Below are 25,609 nucleotides of genomic sequence, written 5' to 3' on the forward strand. Positions count from 1 at the left end.
TGATTATTTTTGAAGATGCATGAGCACTTGCTACATATAACAAAAGTATTTGTAGGAGTTAGGGGATGCACGGTATATAGGTATTCCCTTGAAGGGCATCATTTCATTCATCTCTCCAAGCTGTCCCATTTTCTTAGAATTCTGATTGAGTTACTGATATAAAAGGAATAGAAATACTAAAAGGTTAAGGTAATAAAAGGTTTTCAAAATATGACCGGCTGCAAAACCGTCAAGCCATCTTTGTACACTCTATAGCTGCCATTGGTTAGACTGGAAGTGGGCAATTCCAGTACTTGCGAGCTGGTCTCCTAAATATTTTTGATGTTTCCTTTCTCAAATAAAACTAATTGAAAGGATCAGGAGTTTCTGCCATTTACACATGGATACAGTTTTCTTAGATCCCTGATACTCTTGCCACAAGTTATTTTATATTACCGGTGTATTTGAAGAATACATGTACAATTGGTCCCAATGCAAATTCTACAGGAATCTATGTTATGTAAACATTGTTCGATTCCTCCTGTCCATCAAAAATCATGACTTAAGAATACAGTACATATGAAGAAAACAACATGGCAGAGAAGTCACACTTGATCCCATGAAAAAAAACACGATATACCTATATACTTGTTTAAGATGATTGTTTAAGATGATTTGTTGTTTGTTGTTGGGTTATTTTCAACACCTGTTAAGTATTAAGGCAAACAGTTTGGTATTTTTTTTTTGGTTTTTGGGGTGGCCCAAAATTTTTTATCCATCTTGAACAGATCTGCACCTGGCCTGAACAGAGCAGAAGCAAAAGCAATCTTAATGTGAAGGCATTGGTTAAGCATTATTTCGTCATTTTCACAAATCAGACCTTGTCAAACAGACAGCAGAAAGTTTAGGAAAACATTTTTTCCATCCAGCCATCCATTTTTTTATCGACGCTTATCCTCAGTTGAGTCGCTGGCATGCTGGTGCCTATCTCAGCTGTCTTCAGGCAGTAATCAGGGGGCGACCATCCAATCGCAGGGCACACATAGAAACAAACAACTCACGCTCACAAACACAGCTAAGGTCGGATTTGGAGTGCCCAATTCACCTACCATGCATATTTTTGGGAGGAAAGCAGAGTACTCGGGGAAAACCCACATCCGTGCTACCTGAAAACAGTTTTTTGCTTCTGAAATTGAATAATCTTGATTCGATAGGCATCAACCAACCATTCATGAGGCATTACTTATGAATGTTACTAAGAAGAGTGCTGTTACTTGGTTGTAAATAGTTCCCTTCATAACTATAAAAGGTCATATATATATATATATATATATATATATATATATATATATATATATATATATATATATATATATATATATATATATATATATATATATATATATGACCTTTTATAGTATATATATATATATATATATATATATATATATATATATATATATATATATATATATATATTTATATATATATATATATATATATATATATATATATATATATATATATATAGTTGCAGTTTGGAAACTACATGTACAGCCCCACCAATGACGCTAACTTGCGTGCACAGCCAAACTAATGCAATATCCTATTAAAAATTTAAGTACGCCTCGATGAGGTGAAAATTCATTTCGAATGAAAACAATGCGGCCAGATGTACAGAAGTAGACGGCTCCGGGCTGGCAAGTTTGCCCGTCGTAGCGTGGTTCTGTATGTGCTCGAAGCAGGTAGAACAGAACCGGCTACCGTGTGAATCTTTGGAACGCGTAAATAGGTTTGTTTATGCAGCAGCAGTGTGTACATCCGACCAATGCAGCCTTAAGAACAAGATAAATACGTTCGCCCACATGTGATATGGATCGGATAATTGCCAATCGCAACCTATAGTTAGACAGCAATATGCATTCAATGCTCGGCCTGCTAATCGTTCGGGTCAGGACGGATGAGAAGGACTGAGTGTAAATTGGAACTACTTTGTGTCGGATAGCCTTGCTGCGCCTTTCTCTCCCACTCGCCCGTGCTAGTCCGCCATCTTGAATTTTAATGTTAATTTCTTTTTTTTATGTGTTTCCTGTAACATTAACGGCGCTGTTTTAGATTTCTGGAAGTTTTAAGCAAAGCTCTTTTATTGCACGGTTATTTGACGAGGCCACCCGGTGAGTAAAACGTAAATTAATGTTTCCGATTTGTTGACTTGGGGCTTTTAACGATACGTGAAAATTCTTTACACTTGCTATAATGTGAAATGTATGCTCACATAAAAAAAAAGTGGAAAACGATTGCTCAATTACGCAGCGGCCATGGACTATATGTGGCATGTTGCAGACCGGATAACGAGCCGATTGCTCCCAAATTGAACAACCAAAGCTAATGGTAGTGCATTAGCGACTATCCATTGCTGGTGTTTAGTGGCTTGTAAGGTGGGCTTTTTCCCCGTTAATGTGATGAATGTCATTAACCATCGTCATTTTTTCCTCGTGGGTTATATTTAACTGTACCGTTGTTATGCGATAACCTTAACGGCACAGTTTTGCCGACTGGTTCCCTGTGATGATGTTAGCTTACTAGGCTAAGTGATGGAAGTTAAACGCTAGCTGTCTCGAGTGATCGCTAACAAATGGCTCGCTTGTATTACAGAGGTAATCTGTTAGTTGAGTCGTCAAATGACCTTTGTCCCTCACAAATGTACCAGTAATGTTGTGTGTAGACATGAGACTCGTGAAACGAGGATGGATTCATTCGCCATGCATGTACTTTGTATTATTCAAATTTCTGTCAATTCACCGTCACACATCGTCCTAATCAAGCATCGCAGTGTCCAAATCCTTTTTGCGATTTATGTCCGCGTCACTCGCTAACATAAAGTGATTATGAGGCATCAGGTCAGTCTTGTTTATTTCGTAATGACAGTCTGCCGGCGTTTGCTGTAGCCGCAAAGCTAATCGCTTCGGCCGAGTCTATCAAGTGGCGTACTGGTGGCTAGGTCCATGCTAACCCAAGGCAATGTTTGGAGCGGCACCTGTTAGCAAACAATGCAAGCTAATAGCCGAGAATCTCTAGCCTTCAAATGTCATGGTGGCCTTCCGGGTTTCCCCCTCAATCTACACTGTGCGTGCGAGCGCGTGTCTGTTGTCTTGTAGTGGAATGAACGTTTGCTCAAGATCGTAGAGTATTTAGCACGTTTTGTATTTTGCTACAAGATCGACGGTGTTAGGATTGGAATGCACGTAATGTAAAAACTGCTTCTCGCGCGACGGTACTGATACACTACGATGCATTGTTAGTTAATATTCAGCATCGACATATTGGAATACTGAGAGCAAAGCCGTGCATTATTTTAGGTTACCACTAAACAGCGCTACAGTTACGCTTTTAAATGCTTTTCCACGGCTCTGTTCAGCCCACCCCGTCTAACTGCGAAAATCGTAAGTTTATGGTTGTTAAGCACTCCATATCTGCTCACTGATGCAAAAAGTCCGTTAAGTTCACAGGGTCCTGAAGTTATTTTACATGGGAGGTCATTATTTGCATATTTATTTGAGGAGTGGTTCACAGAGATAAACAAGCTGTAAATGTCTGCATTGTATGTTCTGTGACTATCTTGAGATTGACTTGTGAACTGCAGAATGTCCTACTACATAATAGGATGTATGCATTGGTCATCCTTTCCAAAAGTGTCTGGTTCATATCGGTACTAAACTTGGTAACACCAGGCTGTTTCTTTTTCACAATTTATTAACAGGTGCAGTTTTGTTATTTTCCTCTGTTTTCAGAATTCCTATTCAAGACCCCAGTCTTCCCCACTTGAGAGTGTTTCTTTATCTCAGAGACTAAATGCAACTGGACCAGGGGGCTTGTGGGCATGAAGTGGCTGGGCGAATCCAAGAACATGGTATTAAATGGCAGGCGACATGGAAACAAGTTGACCAGCGAGCAGCCTGTGAGCCAGAGCCAGTCTCGGTCTCAGCATTCACAGCGGGTCTCCCTGCGACACAACAAAACCCACCCCAGAAACCGAAGATGTAGCCGGAGTGAGTTAAATGTCTTTGTAGTTATGACTGTATATTGTAGTTTAGTAGCCATTGCACATTCTGAGTCTTGTATCTTTTGGCAGGGTTTCATGCTACAAGCCTGGAGGCCGAGAGGCGATATGTCCCCTCCTCTGGAATGACTGCTAAGGAGCTTTGTGAGAATGATGACCTGACCACAAGTCTCATATTGGATCCTTACCTTGGTTTTCAGACGCACAAAATGAATACCAGGTCAGTTTTCCTAAGGTGGAAATGAAGCCTCCCCATAGGAATACAGTGCGCATCTCTATTAATAACATTTTTTTTTTCTTGTGTGTTGTTAATGTGACGCTACAGATTTCGTCCAGTCAAGGGAAGGCAGGAGGAGTTGAAAGAGATCATTGAAAGCTTCAAAAAACACGATAACTTGGAGAAAGCTTTCAGAGCATTGATATCTGGAGACCTGTCCCGAAATCTTTTTCTTCACAAGACAAAATATCAAGAAAAGCTATTCAAACAACATGTAAAATGTTTTCTTGTGATTTCACTATCCTTTTTTTGTATCACGATTGCTCCAATTACAAGATTAATTGTAAGGTCTTCCACAGGTTTTTGTGTATTTGCGGGTGTTTGCCACTGACAGTGGGTTCGAGATTCTTCCATGTAATCGCTATTCTTCAGAGCAAAATGGAGCTAAAATTGTGGCAACTAAAGAATGGTACGTTCATGCCACTCTAGTAATACATTCACTTAATGCACATTTGAAGGATAAGTAAGGTAAAAACATTTTAATAGTGTTTTCTTTTGAGCCCTACTATTCTAAACACAGTATTATGATTAATATTTTAGTTTGTGGATTATGAATTTATTAGCTTCAAATTTTGTAAGGGGGTAGCCCTTTTGCCACTTGCTGCCAACTGAAAAGTACAGGACAGGCATTCTTTATCTGAATTTGTTTGTATATTGTTAGTTGCAAAAGCAGAAGGGGAAAAAGACTGTCAATCAGAAAAAAAAATGCTCTGGCAGGAAAACATTATAAACAAGACTGTTTTCACTATATCGTGCTTCCTGGAGGAGCTTCAGAATAAACGCGTATCAAGGCCGTTCGCATTACACACCTCTTGCCATGGTACTGTTTTTGAAGCAAAGACTGACCTCTCAGAACATTTTCTGCTTTACTAAAATGGAGAGGATTGAGAGGCTGTACATTCTCCTCGTGGACTACACAGTATTTTATCACACTTCCAGCCCATCTCTATTAGTTACCGCTCTGTAAATGTGTCGATCCTGCCTGAGTCATTATTAGTTTTGTGAGCTGAGGTCAGTGCAAAAGAGATGAGCTTTATAGGGCACCCCTGCACTAAATACACCACCAGCAGGAGAAAGGTGTACTGGCCTGAAGGTTTGTTTACGATGGCATTTTTATCACAGAAAATGCGCTTAATACAAAATCTGACTTACAGTCACCCGTTTGTATCTCGGAATGTTCGCAAGTCGAATGTTCGTATTTGTAGGAGCGTCTTTACATCACATTATCTAATGGCCCAGCCAATTTCTAATTGCAGCAGAGCGTGCAGTTTGTCACCTTACCAAACTATTTAAAAATTAAAGGGTTGCGGGCATTCTGTAGTCTATCCAAGCTGAACTGGTTGCTAGCCAGTTGCAGGACACAACAGAGACAAACGACCGTTCACAGACACATCTATAGGCAATTCGTCGTGCCCAATCTAACTACCATGCATGTTTTTGGTAATGTGGGAGAAAACCTGATTATGTGTCAAAATTCCCCTGCAGGCATGGTGTGAACATACAAATTCCACGCAGGAAGGTCAGAGCTAAAAGTCGAAATTGTGACCTCCGCATGTGAGGCAGCCGTGCTATCAACCTGTCCACCGTGCCTCCTTCATATCCCACAAACTCAATATAAATCAGAATACTGTATTTAGACTATTAGGGCCCACGGAACATATTATGGTAAAGAACATTTTCACTTGACTTTCCAAATGATGAACACCGTGATGTTTTTCTTCCTTATGTGCTTTATAGGAAAAGGAACGATAAGATCGAGTACTTGGTGGGATGTATTGCTGAGCTGTCGGAAAGTGAAGAAAACATGTTATTGCGGCACGGAGAGAATGACTTCAGTGTCATGTATTCAACACGCAAGAACTGTGCACAGCTCTGGCTGGGGCCTGCCGCTTTTATCAATCATGGTACTTGTCCTTGATAACTACTACTTGTTTCGTGATTAGTGCATAACAGTTGGTCAAAGCACAGCCTTTTAATGATACAATTAATCAAACCAAATTTATTTTATATTTTCTTTTTTTTCTCTGTCCTTTCTCGTTTTTCGTTTTCTTCTATTTTTCGTACACGAAGGACATCTTAACAGAAATGTTTTTGAATTCTAGCCAAAAGTGCAACAAACAGGCTTGCTATATTAGGTCACCTACCACACACAGTGAATTACTTCAGGTGTTTTTTTGTTGTTTGTTTTTTAAAATTCAAAACTTTTTTTTTCAGTTTTGGTGATTATGAGAGTCCAAAAATATGACAGCATTTCACAAAATAAGAATATTTAACGTGAGACCAACATACAGTGCTGTGAAAAACGTTTTGCCTCCCTCCCAATGCCTCTGTTCTTTGCATATTTATCACTTTATTTCATCAAATCAATTTTAATATCACACTGAGACAACCCGAGGATATGTAATCTTGCAATTTCTAAATGATCCGTTCATTCACCGATGGGGGACATTACAGAGCTTCTGTCCCTATGTGAAACAGTAAGTGAGACTCATCATCAATTATTACCTATGTTTGATTTCAGTTATATTTTCCAAAGGTGGCACAGCTCACTATTAGGTACAGGAGGTACCGTAATTACTTTTTCACAGGCTCAGATAAGTATGTACCCCCCCCCCCCCCCTCCAATATATATGCATTTAGAACCTGTGTTTCACATAAACCTTTGTAAACTGTGATATTAACATTGGTTTGAGGAACCCTTTGAGAGTCATATGTTAAAAAAAGCACATAAATCAGAAAGGGGTCAAATATCAATTCACAGGACTATGAACATCTTAAACATAAATTTTGGCCTTCTCAGAGGTGAAATAAAATAATAGGCTCTCATTACTTTTGTACATGTTTTTGCCTTAATGACATCCTCAAGGTGGTAATGCGTGGAGGGGATCAACGTTTGGCACAGTCCAGGTGTAATTTTCAACCAAGTTGCTTTGAGAGTTGCCTTCATATCGTTTGCAATCGGTGGTTTCGGTTCCTTCAACCTCCTCATGACAGTACTTGACGAATTTTCAGTTGAGTTTGAGTCAGGTTAGTTTGCTAGCTTATCTACATCCCCTTATTCTCACGAGGGTCGCAGGCTTGCTGGTGCCTATCCCAGCTGACTTTGGGCACTAGGCACGTGACGCCCTGAACTGCTTGCTGACCAATAGCAGAGCTAGCCAATCAAGTAGTATTATTTTATGACTATAAAACCAGATATTATTAGTTTCGGCTTTGTGAGCAGATGCCAAATCTTGCTGGGAAAAAAAAAGTCTCAAACGCTCATCGGTAGTGGGCAGTATGAAGTGCTCTCAAATATTCTGGTAGACAGCTGTCTTGACCTGCGGACTGGTAAAAGACATTGGGCCCACATCAGCAAATGACGTCGGTCCCCAAACCATTATTGTCTGTGGAAACATTTCCAGTTTTCCTCAGGACTCTGGGACCTTGATTTTCAATGATGGTTTTCTGCCCATCCATTCAGTCAGCAGGCTTAGCCATTGTTCTGAACCATTTGAATGATGAGGTAAAATCTCTGCAGGCTTTTAGCAATAAACAACTGAAAAGTTCGTTTTTGGCACCCACCTGTACTATATGAGGAAACGTGAAATTATAAAACTGTTTTTTCCCTCATTTGTTTATGTTCTCTTGCTAATATTATTCATATCACTAATTTGTGATTCTTTTTTTTTTCTTTTCCAGATTGTCGTCCAAACTGCAAGGTGACTTTACTGCTTTTGATATGTTTGAAAGAAAAAAATGGTTAGATGGCCCACAAATCCACGTGTTCATAACATTTTGTTCTCTGTTAGTTTGTGTCGACAGGGCGAGACACTGCCTGTGTGAAGGTCCTGAGGGATATTGAACCAGGCGAGGAAATCTCTTGTTACTATGGAGATGGATTTTTTGGGGAAAGCAATGAATTTTGTGAATGCTACACCTGTGAACGGTAAATTTAAAAATGACATTATACTAATTCTTTTAATGTTTGACGTTGATTTTTGATATTTCTTTATCAAAAATTAAGCCAGTGTCATGACAGTTTTTTTTTTTTTTTTTGGTGGATATTTAAAAAGAATCAACACAGTTTCTGAATTATACCGCCAAGATAACATTACTTTTAGACACATATGTATAATTCATTCCATTGATTATAGAAATATTATTAATCCATATCAAGTTTACACTTTTTGACAAACTTTTCAATGGTTACTTGAAGTTCCTCCTTGATTGTTTGAATTCATATCATTTAATCTGTTTTCTGCAGACGCGGCACTGGTGCTTTCAAATCCAAAGCCGGACTGCCTGTCGAAGTTCCGGTGATCAACAGCAAATACGGGTTGCGTGAGACGGACAAACGTCTGAACCGTCTGAAAAAGTTAGGAGAAGGAAACCGGAGTTTGGACTCTCACTCTGTAGGCTCCCACACCGACGTAGACTCTCAGGAATCGCCAAAAACACATCAATGTAAGAGTTTATGCAGATTCTTTGCCCCACCAAGACTGCAAAGCAGTTTTCCTTTGGTACTTCATTTTTGATGAGATGTATTCGTAACCTGTATTCCATTTGGAACGGGCTAATCCAGGGCTGTCAAACTCATTTTTACTGTTGCCATGTCGTAGTTATAGTTTCTGTCAGAGGGCTGGAATAAATTTTAAGTGTGTTTGTCACACACTTACATCGTTTGGAAATCAGATGCTGGTAAAAACTGTTCACAAGACCGCTCAGGAACAAAAAAATGTTTTGTTTTGTTTTTTGATGAGAACTTACAAGTTTGGTATTTTAGCCAGAAACTTGAAGTCAAATCAGCAATTTGCAGGCCACATAAAATGATGTGGCGGGCTAGATCTGGCCCCCGGGCCTTGAGTTTGACACCGGTGGGCTAATCTGTGTTGTAGAATCTAAAGAAGGGATGTCAAACTCATTTTTATGGTGGGCCACATTGTAGTTAGAGTTTCTGTCAGGGCCGAAATCAATTTTAAGTGTATTTGTCACACATTTAACTAGTTTTTGTTTTTCTTTTTTTGAAAAAGTTGAAGACAACTTGCAAGTTTGGTATTTTAGTCAGAAACTTGAAGTCAAATCAGGAATTTGCAGGCCACATAAAAGGATGCGGCGGGCTAGATCTGGCCCCCGGGCCTTGAGTTTGACACCCGTGGGCTAATCTGTCGATGGTAGAGCAAAATGATTTGAAGCTATTGGTTTATTGCATCTGCTGATGTGTGTTATTTTGTCTTTGTGTAGCTGCCAGAAAACGATCATCTGGCCTCAAGTTTAAAAAAAGAACTCAAACAAGACAGTCTTTGTCGAGAGCCCTCACTACCTCATGTTCAAAACAAGGACGTGTAAACAATAATAGGGTACCAAAGAGACTAAAATCCCAATCAAAGCCTTCACTAAGTAAAGTCCAGTTGCGGAATCGCAGGAGGGCTGCCGAGCCTAAGGCGCTGGCCAAAGGTGAGACTTGCCAGCTGGGTCTCAGGGACTCAAAGGCGTCGCTGTGTAAAGGCGTCTCTGTAAAGAAGGAGAAGGACGAACAAGAGCTGGTCCAACAGACGCTTGGCCAGCGGGGATGCTTGACACGTCACGCCGCAAAGGAAAACGTTAATGTAACGGTTGTGCAACATGGTCAGGGTTGCTTGTCTTCAACGTACAGAACTCGCAGGTCCACCAGGACATTAGTCAAAGCCCAGGAAACATCTGGTGGTGTCAAACTGGATGCCAGTACTATGCACAACTTGAGCCCAGTCCCAAGTGCGGTGGTCATCAAATCGGAGCCGTCGGACATGGAGGAGTATCTCCACCACGGGGTGGGTCTGAAGCAGCCGGAATTGGATCCCGGCTTTGTTCAGCGGGGCTCGTGCGCAAGGCTGAAACGCCCGACGCGGCTCGGGACGGAGCGGACTATTAAACGCGAGGACTCTTGCGGCGAGCCGTTTACGCCGATGGCGTCCGGCCATCCCGCCAACTACTCGGACTGCGGGAAGGTTCTGTTGAGCTTCTCTGACCGCCACAGGGACTACAACGGGGTAGCCAATGGCCGAAAATCCCTCCGTAGGGACAAGGGTAAGAGTAGCTGCCGCTCGCAGGACAAGGGGAAGAAGAAGCGACGGATTACTCGTTACGACGCGCAGCTGATTCTTGAGAACACGACGGGTCTCCCCAAACTGACGCTCCGCCGCCGGAGAGACAGCAGTAGCAGCAAGACCAATGATCCAAACGACGTCATTGGCTCTTCCAGTCTGTCCGCCTCGTCGGTGAACTCCGCCTCTTCCAGCAAAATTAGCATCAAGTTCAGTAAGGACCATGACAAAGACAAAGGCAGCTCGTACATAGCCAAACTCAATAACGGGTTTTCCTCCGCCGTCCACGGTAACTCCACAAAGCTGAAAATACAGCTAAAGAGAGAGGATGACGCGCGGAGGATATCTCAGATGAAGGCGGACCAGGGGTCCTTTAACGGTGACATGGGTCAGAGTTTTGAGGCTCGAAGTGGCGGACATCGGACCCAAAAGGTTATGGCGGATCCCTCATCCGAAGATGAAAACGATGCGGATGCCGACGACGACGACGATGACGACGACTACTTTGACAATGAGTTTGAAGACGACTTCATTCCACTTCCGCCGGCGAAACGTCTGCGACTCATTGTGGGTAAAGACTCCATCGACATTGATATCTCCTCCAGGAGGAGAGAGGATCAGTCTCTCAGACTCAACGCATAGCTTGTGGAGCTCAGCACTCCTGTCCCTGTAAATAAACAAAACAAGCTATTCAGCTGTTGTGTTGATGTAAAATAAGTACAGTAATTTAAAAACAAAAATGTCAAACTTTTTTCTGGGCCAGTATTCATATAAAGACTGTGATGTTTTCTCGGAGAGCTTCTAAATTTCCATCAAAAATTAAAATTGATATGAAAACTGATCTTGTTTTGAACACTAATTTCTCCTGCCCCTCCAACCACACAGCAATTATTAAAGTTATTTAGATAAGGCGCAGTGCTTGACAAATCACCAAAGCTACCACTTTTAACAGAAAATATCCTCCAGCACCATGACATGCAAATCTTGTATTCAGTAGATGCAAAACATTTTGCGCCTGTTAATTCGTCTATAAGACTCAAGAAAAATGTTCAACCACTCGGAGAACACAATTCATTATGAATACGGGCCCAGACCATTGCTTGAAGGGGCTGGTAACTTAAAACAAATCTCTGCTCAGTTTCAATTGCATTCATCAATAACCTGAAGTGATTTTTTTTTTTTTTTTTTTTTTTTTTAACGTTGTCATCGGCATCTTAGCATATACACACTTTTAGAATCAACCGGCATGTTTCTCGGTTGGAATTTTGAGAAGAATGGCAACCGGAACATGTCTTGTTTATGTGCTTTATTGCTGTTGCAAATACACATCCTAGTTGATTGAGCCTTTCAAACAATGTTTCCTATTAACTGGAAAGTTAAAATAGCATAAAATCCCAGCCTGTGCACAATTAACAGAAAAAAAGTGAATATAGGATCTAAATACCAAATGATATTTGAACTATTTTATAATATGTTTTCTGTCCCATTCCTTTTTTTTTCTTTCCTTAAACTCTACACCCGTACTGTTTGTTTAGATCACGCCACTACATTTTATTTTAAACAAAAACTCAAGGGAATTGCTGCCAGTTTGACACATTTATGAATAAACCTGTTACACATGACCTTAGTTTATTATTTTTCACAATTTAAAACTGATATAGCAACGTAGGAAATCACGCAACATTTATAGACATCCCTGAAAGCATTTACATTTTCTGATCACGTCAACATTCCAAGTAAATCACAATGCCACATCACTGTTCTTAGAATAGGCCTCCAACACTTGTTTTTTTTGTTTTTTTTTTCTTCCCCCTTTAAACATGGAAACGAGAATAGCTTGTTTGGAAGGCACTCGACATGGCATGGAAAAGACATCCCCCTACCATTCATGTTCATTTGGGGGGCTGGTTTACTGGCAACAGATCTCGCACTTGATCGCTTTAAAGGCAGAAGTTGCACTGTGCAATTTAAGATGCAGGATGTCATCTTGTTGTTGGAAAAATCTTTGTTGCAAGACCTAATTGAAAAGAGAGTTGTTTTATGTCCAACTATTCCCTTCAGTGAGTGCACTTGTTATATTCATAATGGACATTGATATTGTAGAAAATGTACAGTACTGTGACTATCCACTCTGTCTTATAGGCAGGTTTTTATTGAGCTTTGTTTTTGTTTTTCTTTATTTGAGAAGCCATGCTGAATATTCAATGTGGTGCCGTTGCTCCAGAAGCATCATAAATGTTAAGTCACTTCGTTTGGATTAATGTGCCATGTTTTAATAACTGCAGGCTCTAAATCCTTGGACTATTTTCATTTATGATCAGCATTTTCAAAATGTAAGCAAATCAGAAGAAAGAAATAAAAGCACATGGTTTTGTTATACTTGACTGTATTTAAACAGACCGCTGTTCATTTAGTTTTGGGGCCGCGGTAATAAAAACATGGCATGTTGAATCGAGTCGTTTTGTTTATGCATAAAGTCTACCTTTTACTTTCAAATCTCTAATTGAAAAAATAATGGACAGAAAGACTGGCTTATGTTGGTTAATTAAACTTGATATTTTATCAAACATATTTTCACCCCCCCCCCCAACGCATATCTGTCTTTACTTCAGTCTGAGTACTTCCATTTGGCATTTTGGTTATTCATACATTTTAAAAAATATATTTAGTCTACTAGCAAAACGTGCCTTAGGAGATTTGACCAAATTTGTAGAGGAAAATGAAAAACGCACCGCTTTCTCTATTGAAATAGTTACATTGACCACTAATGAGTCTTTCTGTCTATTATTTTCCTCCTCTCTGGAAGTTAACAGTAGATTGAGGGATCAACTATATAAAATATGTTATGTACTGTTCATATCACCAGCAGCTAATCATTGTTCTAAAATGGGCTGTCCTTTTTTCCTTTGTCGGATTATCTTCATCCTACTTCACTCTACAACTGTTCCACATCTACTGTTTGTGTGCTTTGTCCAATAGACAGCTGTCAACTTTTCCTATTGATACAAAAAGGAAACAAAAATGTACATATTTTGCGGACATTTTGTGTGTTGCGTGGTTTGTGGGAAACCTGCAAAAAGAATTAAAACTGGGCAGTGCATACACATAGTTTTGCATTCACTTGACCTCCTTTGTCACAACTGTACCTTTCACCACCCACCCCCCACACGCACAAAAGAATATTTAGATGAAGTTTTCAAGATGTCTTTGTTCAGAGGTCACTGGTGTTGAACCTGAAAGAGGTGTTGCGCCCTCACTGTCTCCGTTCCTAGTTGAAGCCCAACTTCCTCTGCACCAATCATTGACATTAATTTTCTTTTTTGACTGAGACGCAGTCACACTGAAAGAGACTAAGCTCTTTCCCCTCAAAATATAGTCTTCCAAGAAAAAAGAAAAAATGTAAGCGTCAGCTCAAGCAGGTATTCTAGCCTTATTAGCTTCTATGCTAACTGGTAAAAAAAATGGTAAAAATCAATGTCTTTCTGATAACAGTGTTGCTTTGTTTTGAGTGATGCTCCAAAGCATAACAACTGAAAGAAACAAATTATAAAAGATTTACCTTAGGTTTACCCTAGTCAGAGCTTGATGTAAGTTCCTTGTCATGTACTGTAGTTCACTTTTTCTTCTAAACGGCTGAAAATGTTGCATATTAGTTGCATGTGTATTGAGAGAGGAGTAAAATTACTGCTGTGATAAACAGTGTTATATATATATATATATATATATATATATATATATATATATATATATATATATACAGTATATATATATATATATATATGTGTGTGTGTGTGTGTGTGTGTGTGTGTGTGTGTGTGTGTATGTATAGAAGAATGAATCATACAAAAACATTTATTACTCTTATGTTTTACATACAGTACAGCATGTGATGTAAGATGGTCATCGAGAGGGAAAAAAAAGTCCACACTGTGTATGCAGTTGGTTTGAGAGGAAGAAATTATGATTTGTTCAATCTTCTCACCTTGGCTTCTGTCAGTCATGAAAAGCGGAAGTGTTAGAGAAAGCCCTAACTTATTGATGACACATATGTTAGCGATTTTGATTTTTTTTAAACAACCGTCTGACATGCCACTATGATACAAGCCATGTGTAAATTTATAAGACCATTGCGGGAGAACTGCAGCTGCTGAGAAGGAACGCTATATGCATTGATATCTAAGTGGTTTTCCACTTGTTTGAAAATGTACATGAAAATCACTTTGGGGAAAAAAAATCACCACGGTCAATGCACTCATTTGTGTTTGCATGTGCTTGTGTTTAAGGCAGGTGCCTCGGGAGCATAAAGGAAAGAATAAATCCCCGGGGCCTTGACTTGGATGCCCAAACTTAGTCCTCGGCAGCCGCTATTCTGCATGTTTTTGGTATTTTCGTCCTCCTAAGGTACAGTACCTGATTCAAATGATCATGCTCGTTATCAGGCTTCTGTTGAGCTTGATGAGGAGCTGTTCATTTGAATCAGGTGTGATGGAGGACAGAAACAGTGTTGGATGAGTTACTTCAAAACTTTAATGCATTATTACTTATTCCTGTCGTTTTAAAGATGTAACTAATAAGTTACATTACAATATTACACATACAGTGGAAGGTTGGAAGCCTAAAATCAGTACAAATAATTTCATCTGTATTGTATTGTAAACCTTTAAAGACAAGGGAACAAATATTTTTTTTTTTGTATTTTAATCCCTTTGTCATTTAGCTTCACAGCATAGTGATGCATTCATGATGCTTTAGGCAGAAACACTTAGTGCATTCCTCAATTTCAATGCCAATATTCAAATTCAAGTTCAGTTGGCTTGGTTAGGGACAGGCGTTTTAAAAACGGATGGTTTTGGTGGGGCGAACGTTAGCAGCTAGCCTACATCATCGTTATTGTGTTTAACCTTTTGTTTAACAGGAGTTTTTGTATGCTTCTTCTTGATACACATTGACCACAACTTTTTAAAGACTATAGCAATTGTACAGTGAAAATTTGTATTGTTTTGTAGCTTACCTTGTCGTTATTGCTGGTTTCCAAATGCTGGCGCATCCACTGGCAGCGTATCTTCAATGCTTTACATAATACGCCATGAGTTTCCCAACCTCCTGAGGTCGAAGTGGCATCCCCTAGTGAGTGAACGATTATATTGCCTGCTTTGTTTTTATCCCACTCTCAATCCTCTGCGTGTTTTCTTTTCGCTAACGTCACATTACTAATATATGGCTCCGCTCGAAATGTTTTGTCAAATTGGTGCTATCTGCCAAAGTGGACAGCTCTTTAGGTGTCACACACAAAGTGCACCTAACTATTATATTCTTCTTGTCTTTATCGCTGACAAACTGAAAGTAATAGGCCTATGTCCATCTTGTGTACGTATTTTCCATATTCATAGTTAGATACTAATAACAGGAAGTAAGCATTTTGCCACAAACGTTTCTCTTCCGATCTTGCTGTGTTTTTGGCAAATTCGGGGGGGACGCCACTCACAGGTTTAAAATGCATTGTAATGCATTGCGTTACTCTCATTTGTACTGAGTAAAATATTACTACTTGTGTGTGTGTAATGCATTACAGGAATGACATTACTTTTGTAATGTATTACTTCCAACATTGGACGCCCCGAGGATTGGGTTTGGACACCCCCGGCTTTCAGTTTGCTGCAGATCAACGATAATTTACAGGACAGCCCTCCATCAGACTCCCTATATCAGATGCAAGGAACTGATTCCTCAAGAGGCATATCCTGCCTGTTGTCACTGTCCCCCACTTTCTACACACCTGATTCAAACAGAGCTAGCTTAGCTTTAGCTTTATGAGAGGCAAGTCGAAACTTTTTACAAGATTTTGCAAGATTAGCTATTAGCTATTGCTTCTGGGTTAGCTTGTTTGTTAGTCATAAATTGCGCTACATCCACATGCTCTTTTCTCACTTGTTGAATAAATAACCTTGCGTCAAACACATTGGTTTTTTTTCTGTTAGCTGGAGGTATGAGCCGTAATTCTTGCACCACCTTTAGTTTACTTCAAGTCACAGCACATCTTGTTGCCAATTTTCAGGGGGAAAAAAGTGTTCAGTTCAGGCTTGGTTCTTGGAAGAAAGTTAAGTAGGGTACGCAAATTCGCGAAGTGAAGCACATGAATTATGCATGAGTGTTTTCTTTCACACACTTATGTGCAATCATTCCTGGCTATCAAGGTTAAAAAAAGTGAAGGTACTTGGAAAAAAAAAAAAAAAAAAAAAAAAAAATATATATATATATATATATATATATATATATATATATATATATATATATATATATATATATATATATATATATATATATATATATATATATATATATATATATATATATATATATATATATATATTTCACATAACACAAGATAATTGTACCGATTGTGTAAACGAATGCTTACTGGTATTTTTCCCCACATTTCCCTGTATGAAGTTATTCGGTGAAACGTATGACATGCTTTTAGAGTAAGATTAAGGAACTCGCGAAGATTTGCTTAAGGTTACAATGTCTTATAACCAGAACAACACACAATTTATCAGGTCAATGATCTCGAAGGCTTTGCGTTTGGAAATTACACGGAACTACGATTTCCCAGTTTTTCGAATGCAGCATGCTCGAGTGAGTTCAACGTAACCACTTAATCTTTAACCCCATATTTTCAACCAATAGGAAGTGCCGTAACGATGTCGTCTATCCAATCAAAACCGATAGAGCGACATTTAAAACCTACATAGAGTTCCGGTAACAGACATTTTAAACGCGCAGAGCTTGTGTTTTTGGAAGTCTCGCTTAGGTTTTCATGTATTTGTTTTAAATTGCTGTCTCAAGTTTTGGGGTTTTGCTGCACCATTTGCAGCACCATTTGCAGCACCATTTGCAGCCATGTCGTCCACGGAAGTCCGAAATGAGGTAAGAAAAACAAAATAATGATGCTTTAAGCTGTATTTTAGCAGTTTAAATTGAACGCTTTAAAAAATTGTTGTAGCGTCTACCCATGACTGATAACCCTCCGAATATGAATAAACCGTCTGCGGTTGCGACGAGGCGACCTGCTCTTGTCGAGTTAACCAACGTATCTGCATCAGGAGTCAACGCAAAGGTAAGACTGGCGTGCGGCAGAATAGACTATATCGGCAGTCTGCTGTACCGCTGCAGTAACAAAACAAATGAATGCAATTATCTCGAACATGTAAGGGAATGCTTTACACATTTATCCACTAGAAATATTGAATGTCTGAGAAAGAGAGCGAAAAAACAAACAAACAAAAATACACATTTGTATTCTGTGCAAATGTGTTGAAAATTTCAAGACCGGTTGAAAAATAGCTAAAATGTATCTTTTGCACATTTGTATCTTGATAAGCTTTTAAAGGGACAATGTGTAATATTTAGACTTTTTTTTTTAAATTAAAAAGGAATATGTTAAATTATTATAAATTTCAAACACTTGCAAATAAATGTTTTCTTAACAACCAACAGTATGTTTTAAACATAATTGTTGGTCTAGTTATTAAATTATATTACATGGGGGGGTGGCACTTCTCGGAAGGTCGTCATGTCTGTTGTAGCTACGGACAATGGTAAACGCAACACCTCCTGCTGTCAGTACTGAAAAACAGTCTAAATCTTACATAGTGTCCCTTTAACTCAGGCGTCTCCATACTCGGTCCTCGAGGGCCGCTGTCCTACATGTTTTCAAGGTTTCTTCCCCCGACACACCAGATTCAAATGATCAGGTCATCAGCAAGCTCACCTGTATTGCAATACTGTATATCGGTATTATCGCCCAGCTCTAGTATAAACAGTCGTACCTTCTGTGCACTGCACTGCAATATTCACGTTAAGGGCCAAAGAAGTGAAACCTATATTTGACAACAGTTGTTGGACTCATTCTGTCTTTACAGTAAAGCCACAAAAATAGATTATTTGTATAAATTATCAACACAATCGAACCACTTGTACGTAAATCATTGTAAAGATCAAATGACCTTTTAGTCCCACAGGGAAGTGATTCATAGTGCAGTAATACTGGTCAACAGCAATTCATACAGTAGTAATGGTACTGCAGATGTGTGTCACTGAAACAGTTAACTAACCCTCTGCAGTCTTTCTCACTCTCCACTGCATTTCACTACTGCCCCACTCCAACGTTTTCTGTCTCCAGGAAAGTGGGAAAGGCAAGGCACCTGCAACCCAGAAAGCTAAAACGGTGCCCACTGTTGAGGTTCAAGCAGATCCAGATCCACTTCCTCAGCTTTCAGAGGCTTCAGCTAATGTCTACTTGAAGGAGAAAGAGGAAGACCAACTGTGCACGGCTTTCTCCAATACACTGCTTCCAGTGGAGGATGTAGATGAGCAAGATGCTGATATGCCCCATCTATGCTCTGAATACGTGAAAGACATTTACAGATATCTGCACCACCTGGAGGTACGGTAATGGCTTCTCACTCAGCCTACCTTGTTTCGTGACTAAATGCGTCACACAATGTCTTGTCGCTCTTTCGCATAGGCAGAGCAGTCTATACGCGCTAATTATATGCAAGGTTATGAAATCACCGGCAGCATGAGAGCGCTTCTCATCGACTGGATGGTCCAGGTTCAGTCCAGGTTCCAGCTGCTGCAAGAGACCTTGTATCTCTCTGTTGCAGTACTCGACCGCTTCCTTCAGGTAGGAGACGTCCCAATATTTGTTTGACGGGCTTTTTTTCAAGGAAAGAAACAAAACTGGCCATCCTACAGATCTATCCGGTATCTCGTCGAAAGCTGCAACTCGTTGGTGTGACTGCAATGCTGGTTGCCTCAAAGTATGAGGAGACGTATCCTCCATCGGTCAACGACTTTGTCTATGTCACGGACAGAGCATTCACCGACGCTCAGATTTTGGAAATGGAGCGGCAGGTTCTAAAGACTCTCAACTTTCAGCTCGGACGTCCTCTTCCACTACACTTCCTGAGGAGAGCTTCAAAAGTGGCTAATGTGAGATTCGTACTGGTTTCTCTAGATGACCGATTTGCTCAAGTGTGTTGTAGGAATTGTGCAACATCAATTGCCGTTTGATGACCCAGGGAAGTTGTGGGCTTAAAACACTTTGGGGGAAAAGAAAGAAAGAAAAAAAACTTTTCTACCATGACTTTTCACACACTAAAAATGTGCACATTATTTTGCAATATGTTCCATTTTATAGCTTACCTGCCCCCAATGTATAATCATGTTAAAGAAATTCTAATAGTAATAATTTCTAATATAAAAGGTTTCCCATAAAAAGTCACAAAATGAATGGGGAATTTTCTGTACTTCTATTTAATTTCATTAATCAGAATAGTTTTTGTCAAATGGTGGGACTGCATGGAACATATAGTGAAAGAGCTATCAGTTTTCACATAAAACAATCAAATTATTGTCGGAAAGTGGACTCAAGGTTTTCCTCAAAATTATTATGACACTTTCGTCGAAATTTGACCAACTAAGTTTTTTTTGTAAATCGTACCATAAGGATATTTAGCTCATTTACTGACTGCCCAGTTAAAAAGCGCCTTTTCTCATTAATGAATACCAATAAATCATGAGTTATCAGTCATGAGTTATTTGTGGTTTAAGGGAAAAAAAACAAAAAAACATTAACCCCCACCTCCAATTGCCGTTAACTATTAGCTATCGCTATTTACTAGATGGTAATAGCTGTTTTTACCACATAGTTCACGGTCTACCAGCATTCACTTGTTCTGATCGCCATGATGATGAACGTGATAAACGTCTCACTTGTTTTCACCCAGGCGGATGTAGAAAGGCACACACTGGCCAAGTATCTAATGGAACTGACACTCATAGACTACAAAATGGTGCATTATCTCCCTTCTGAGGTTGCTGCCGCGGCGCTGTGCCTCTCTCAGCTGCTGATGAATGGACTGCATTGGGTGAGTCCCTGCAACATTGTGTCATTTTGTTCATGTGAATAAGGGACTCGAGTTGTGCCCGGGCTTAGTTGATTGAATAGCAGAGGTGGGCAACTTAGTACATTGCCTCCTTTCCGTCATTGTCGGTCGGTCAATTTTTCAAGCCAGACAAAATTCTAACAGTCAGTCCATGTGTGTATTTTTGCCCAACCATCCGCCACCGCTAGAGAGCGACATTTTATTTTTTATTTATGTTTTCCCCTAGTCCAGCATTTGTCAGGCGCTCGTCTTCTTCTGTTTGCACAAACACTAATTCTTTTTTTCTGCTTTTGTACTTACACTTAAAGTTAACACCATGTCTGGAGTTCTACAGTTACACTCCAATTGAAACACAACACAGTGATATAAAGGTGACACGAAAACAAAGCCAGCAGAGGTGTTCAAGCCTAGCCTATAATACACCATCATGTTTATTAACCCATGTCTGAGGGAATGCAGATGGAACAAGAGGGCAATCATGTCCACTGGATGGCATGGAAATTAATGTCTGGGAAATAATTTGGGTTAACAAAATTATATATTCGTGTTAATTTCATTTTGTTTCATATTATACTGTGAATAAGTGGTGGATGTCAGTTCTCATTTTTAACTGCTTGGCCAACAATTGTTGACAATTGCTTGACCAACAATTGTTGAAGACTGTTGTTCAAAATGTTTCATTGAAATTTGTCTAAATTTAGTCTGTTACAGTTGCAGTGGAAACACATTCCAGAATGCTCTTATCAGCAGGCAATTTCTCTCTGTAAAACATTTAAAAAGTAATACAACACAAATCTTGACACTTGTGTCTAAACATTACTTTTAACTTTTGGTCGGCCAGATTGTTTACAGTATGAGTTTTGGTTCATGAAACCAGTACTAAGAAAGGAAGCAACTACAAATACATATCTCCGTTACAGTCTGCTGCATTGTAGTTGTGAATGACAAATTGTGAATTGAACCAAACCCGTCTATTCACTCAATTGAACATATTTCTCCACTACTTGGCGGTACTGTAAAGTGACTATTGTCACACTGATTACAGGAAGATGCAGCAATATAGTAGATAAACTTGCAAGTCGGTTGAATTATATTTCAGTAAGCAAAAAGGGGCGTGGTGGGCTGACGGACATCTGACGTAATGTCTGTCCCAACAATTACAATGACGAATGAAAACTGCAATTCCGGCATTTTTAGTTTGTCGGCGTCGGACTGACAGACAGTCCATCAGTGCTGACGGAGTGCCTACCTCTATTCAATAGTATAAAGAAGTACTTGTTTGTCTTTCTTTCAGTCAGCAACACAGGAATACTACTCAACATATGATGAGGCTCACCTGAAGCCCATCATGCAGCACATGGCCAAAAATGTTGTGATGGTAAATGGCGGAAAAACAAAATTCCAGGTGAGTGGCTGGTGAGAACAATGTCTAGCAAGAAAAGAACAGTGTAAGAAATGCTTCTCTTGTTGCAGGCTGTCAGGAACAAGTATTCCAGCAGCAAATTGATGAAGATCAGTCTAATTCCACAGCTCAAGTCACCACTTATCAGTAATATGGCAGCTGCTCTCAATGCCCCTTGAACGTGCCCCCCCCCTCTTTTTTTTTTGTTTTTGTTTTTAAACCTTCACTTGCACTTTACTTTTAAAACATTCTTGGTTTCTTTAGATTACTGTCCTTTTGTTGGGATTTGTTCTGTCTTGATGTGGATGACGAATTACAGTTGATCCTCCTTATAACATTAAAGTGACATGTAACATCTAGCTTGAAATTTGTCATAAGTGTGAGCTCTTAATACTGTATGTTCAAATTACATATCTGAGAACGGTCAAGCAAACCCCTGGGTCTCCAGGGATTTTTCTCTAACCTGGCCTTATCACCCAACTTGAGACGATTTTGAACAGGTCATAACATCGTCAAGTACAAATATAGATTTACTTTCAAACCCTCAAAATATTCAGTGTCATCAGCCCTGTCCATACATATAATGGTAAAAATCCGATAATAACCAATGTAACACTATGTTTGTATAGTTATGCAATTGAAATAGGAATATGTATTAAGTCATATTTACAGTATTTTTACTTTTGAAGATTTTTGCATGATGGTAGTCCAGGCTAAGCCAATCATCGAAGTCACTGAAAGGCTTGTAAATGTCATAAGGTGGCCGCTAGCGCCACCTGGTGGTTTTGGGATGTCCACACAAAAATTTCTATTGTATCCCGTTTACGAGTTGCCGTTAAGGATTAATGCAAAAACCAGAGGAAATGCATGGTAAAACATTGGATTTTCAGTGTCCAAAATGGACAAGGTTTACCATTTTTAATGGCAGTAAATGAGCCCAACATGGGCTAAATTTGACATCTGCAGGGTGTATCTCTTGACCTCCCGTTTGCAAGCATTTTCCAGGGACAGCAGTGTGGTATATTGAACGTCATCATCTTTAGACAACCTATGCAATATTTTAGCCTTCTAGTTTTTTTTTTTTTTTTTTAATTCTTTTCCTTTTACAAAACTACTTTCTTCACGTACAGTGGTACCTCTACTTACAAACGCCTCATGCTACAAAAACTTCAGGTTACAGAATGCGACTGGAAAAATATTTTCTCTGGTTACAAAAAAGATTCAGGATACCAAACGCGACACAAGATATGAGACTCCAGCACTCGCTCGAACAAGACTGTAATGTGATATGTTGTCACAACCGGCTGTCTACTGTATTTGTTACAGTTTTTAACGCTTTTTTTTTTTTTATATATAATTTATTAATATAGCGGCTTGTCCAAGAGATCAGAGACACATGTTCTTTGCACAGATGTTTACTGTGGTCTTGCACATTTCACCTTTAAACGCTTCATCCACGCTTCCCACAGTTCACACCATAGAATTAACAAACATAAAATTGTCTACATTATCTACGGCTCACTATACATATTCACATAAAAACACATATGTAACATACCTCTTTAGGCTGTTGCGTGTGTTTGCATCATTAGCTCTTTAGCGAGTGGTTTGAATGACATCACAGAGGTAGCACTTAGCATTACCGTAAACTAAACTTCAGTAAACTTGCGTGCTCAAAATAAAAAAATAAATGATTGCTACCCTGAACTTGTGATGCCTGGATCACTGGAAATGTAAAATAAAAATGCACTAAAACAATTGAAAAAAGGTCTATCTCTGTACTCATCATTATCTCAAGGCAAACAAGTGCGCTGCATTCTTATTGTCAACTGGTACAATTAATACGATTAAATTGTCTGCGAGCATTTGGGAACTTGGGTTGCACTCTGGTTAAAACCTGTGAGTTGGAGTCACAATTTGCAAATGGACATGACGTCAGCCATGCTACCAGGGAAAGTAAGTCGATCTGAGACTCGTCTGCCGAGCATGCGTCAAGCAGTGAGCTTTCAATAGCTCATCATGCTTCAATTTTAAGGATATGGTATGCTCATCTCTAACCCTTTCACTACCATTTTTTTCCTGAAAAAGTAACTTATGGCATATATGACTTGTTTATAAGTCTAGAATACTTGGAATTAGTTTAAGAAGTCCCATTTCCATAGATAAGTTACAAGGACCTGGAATTTTTTGTCCCATTGGTATTTTCTCATAAACGTGTCAGAGAAGTGAAAAGGATCATCAAACGCCTGCAATACATGTTATATACACAAATTATCAATTTATTGTGCCAGTACTAGATGGTTAAATGAGGAGATATTGTACTAGGCAAGCTACCGTGTTTACAGTGGGCCCAGCATTGGCTTGTGTATGGAAAAGTTGCTTGTCGCCACAAGAATGTGTGGATAGGTGTGTATTGAACCGCTGGGATGCAGCACCTGCAGATTTCATCTTATTGCTAAGCATTCCTATACCCACTGCCATTTTTTCAAAATCTGTGGGACCCATTGTCCCAACGGGAGTGAAAGGCTTAATGATGGTCAAACAACACTTGTGGACCACTTGTGGCCAATTGCTTTAACAAAAACTTCATTTTGGGAAGATTCAGCAAGTGACCGCCCCTGCCTAGTGACCTCTCCTGGTAGAAACAAACACTGCAGTTCATTTGAAAGAATCTTTCCCTTCGGAGTGATGCACACACGAAAGCTGAATTTGAATCCTATCAAACAAATAAAGATTAATCATTACAAATAACGGTTTTTTTTCAATTATTATTTCTTAGTATGGACAGTGTCCCAGGGTTACCAGTGACTGAGCTCGCTGATAAGACCATTCTGGGATGTGTTTCTACTATAGGCGGTCACTTTTTCAAGCAACCAATGGGTGTGAACTCAAATTTGCATTTTTTTCTCTGATTGGCTCTTGGCCAGGAAATGCAAGATGAATCCCCAACTAAAGACGATTTAAAAAAAAATAAATTTAACCACAGCAATACTTTGTTTTAGTTTATGTGACGGATCAAATTCAGACAAATGTCAATGAAACAGTCTTATATACTTGCGTGGCAGGCAGTTATAAATGAGACCCGACGTCCATCATTTTTGTATGATGTAAAGCATGGAAAATTGACAGACCGTCGGGAGGGGGCGGGGCCTCTGATAACTAAGAAATGTCAGACCAGCAAAAAAATGAACATAAGTTGCCCACCTCTGCAACTAAAACGACCTGAACAAAGTTCTCTGCATAGCAAAAATACACCAGCGCCATCTCAAGGCAACCAAATGAACTGAATTCATGTTATGAACGGCTTCAAATAGTATTATAAATTTAAAGGGTTTAGGAGCCTTTTGTGCTATATATTATAATGCATTGATACACGCATTTCTGTCATTTGTAAAGAGTAAAATGTTCCTATTTTTTTGTGTCTAATGCCTTACACAGGAATCTCTCTCAAGTAACAAAAGGGAGAATTTGACACACGGACAGCAAAAAGTAATGCATTACAGTAAATACATTACTTTTGTATTGCATTACTTCCTACACTGTTGACCATAGGCAAGAGCTGTGGGTTTTGACCGAAAGAACAAGATCCCGGATATGAGTGACTGAAATTAGCTTCCTCCGTAGGATGTCTGGGTTCTCTCTTAGGTGAGAATCTCTGGGGGATGCTCAGTGTCGAACTGCTGCTCCTCCAAGTTGAGGGAAGCCGGTTGAGGTAGTTCGGGCATCTGGTGAGGATACCGTCCAGACGCCTCTCAGGTGTGGTGTTCTGGGCATTTCCCAGGGACAACCCTGGACACGCTGGTGTAACTCTGAGTAACTGGACGAAGTGGCTGGAGAGAGGGATGTCTGGGCTTTCCTGCTCAAGCTGGATGGATGGAT

At 39.5% G+C, this 25,609-nt stretch overlaps 2 protein-coding genes and 1 long non-coding RNA gene across 5 annotated transcripts; 2 read left to right on the forward strand and 1 right to left on the reverse strand.

Moving 5' to 3' along the window:
- Positions 1-669: 669 nt before the first annotated feature.
- On the reverse strand, positions 670-2,027 carry LOC148425109 (uncharacterized). Its single transcript, XR_015865475.1, has 4 exons — positions 1,971-2,027; positions 1,089-1,145; positions 860-976; positions 670-780 (listed from the first exon to the last, which is right to left on the reverse strand). It is a non-coding gene; the product is annotated as an uncharacterized LOC148425109 (long non-coding RNA).
- Positions 1,572-13,486, forward strand: kmt5b (lysine methyltransferase 5B). 3 transcript variants are annotated; one of them, XM_088413866.1, is made up of 10 exons: positions 1,572-1,724; positions 3,771-4,028; positions 4,112-4,259; positions 4,365-4,530; positions 4,616-4,725; positions 6,054-6,220; positions 7,998-8,017; positions 8,108-8,244; positions 8,563-8,762; positions 9,540-13,486. In XM_088413866.1, exons 2-10 carry the CDS (start codon positions 3,860-3,862, stop codon positions 11,018-11,020), a joined length of 2,598 nt encoding a protein of 865 aa, XP_088269992.1. In that variant the 5' UTR covers positions 1,572-1,724; positions 3,771-3,859; the 3' UTR covers positions 11,021-13,486. The 3 variants fall into 3 exon arrangements, with proteins under 3 accessions (XP_088269992.1, XP_088269990.1, XP_088269991.1); XM_088413864.1 differs by lacking the exon at positions 1,572-1,724 and adding an exon at positions 1,769-2,153; XM_088413865.1 differs by lacking the exon at positions 1,572-1,724 and adding an exon at positions 2,301-2,417.
- A 3,663-nt stretch (positions 13,487-17,149) lies between these two features.
- ccnb2 (cyclin B2) lies at positions 17,150-22,089 on the forward strand. Its single transcript, XM_088413189.1, has 8 exons — positions 17,150-17,305; positions 17,382-17,495; positions 18,561-18,824; positions 18,906-19,064; positions 19,136-19,372; positions 20,170-20,310; positions 21,623-21,733; positions 21,802-22,089. The coding sequence occupies exons 1-8, from the start codon at positions 17,279-17,281 to the stop codon at positions 21,907-21,909; spliced, it is 1,161 nt and encodes a 386-aa protein (XP_088269315.1). The 5' UTR covers positions 17,150-17,278; the 3' UTR covers positions 21,910-22,089.
- Positions 22,090-25,609: the final 3,520 nt, after the last annotated feature.

This window comes from Hippichthys cyanospilos, chromosome 4 (genome assembly GCF_059441005.1).
Source record: "Hippichthys cyanospilos isolate Australia breed blue-spotted pipefish chromosome 4, RoL_Hcya_1.0, whole genome shotgun sequence".
Taxonomy (NCBI): domain Eukaryota; kingdom Metazoa; phylum Chordata; class Actinopteri; order Syngnathiformes; family Syngnathidae; genus Hippichthys; species Hippichthys cyanospilos.

What these genes read in the sequence shown, in the direction of transcription:
- kmt5b (XM_088413866.1), top strand. Translation starts at nt 3,860, where the DNA reads ATGAAGTGGCTGGGCGAATCCAAGAACATGGTATTAAATGGCAGGCGA. An exon ending in ATTGTGGCAACTAAAGAATG is followed by an intron (nt 4,726 to 6,053) that starts GTACGTTCATGC and finishes TGTGCTTTATAG; the next exon opens with GAAAAGGAACGATAAGATCG. An exon ending in GAATGCTACACCTGTGAACG is followed by an intron (nt 8,245 to 8,562) that starts GTAAATTTAAAA and finishes TGTTTTCTGCAG; the next exon opens with ACGCGGCACTGGTGCTTTCA.
- ccnb2 (XM_088413189.1), top strand. Translation starts at nt 17,279, where the DNA reads ATGTCGTCCACGGAAGTCCGAAATGAG. An exon ending in GAGCTTCAAAAGTGGCTAAT is followed by an intron (nt 19,373 to 20,169) that starts GTGAGATTCGTA and finishes GTTTTCACCCAG; the next exon opens with GCGGATGTAGAAAGGCACAC. An exon ending in GCGGAAAAACAAAATTCCAG is followed by an intron (nt 21,734 to 21,801) that starts GTGAGTGGCTGG and finishes CTCTTGTTGCAG; the next exon opens with GCTGTCAGGAACAAGTATTC.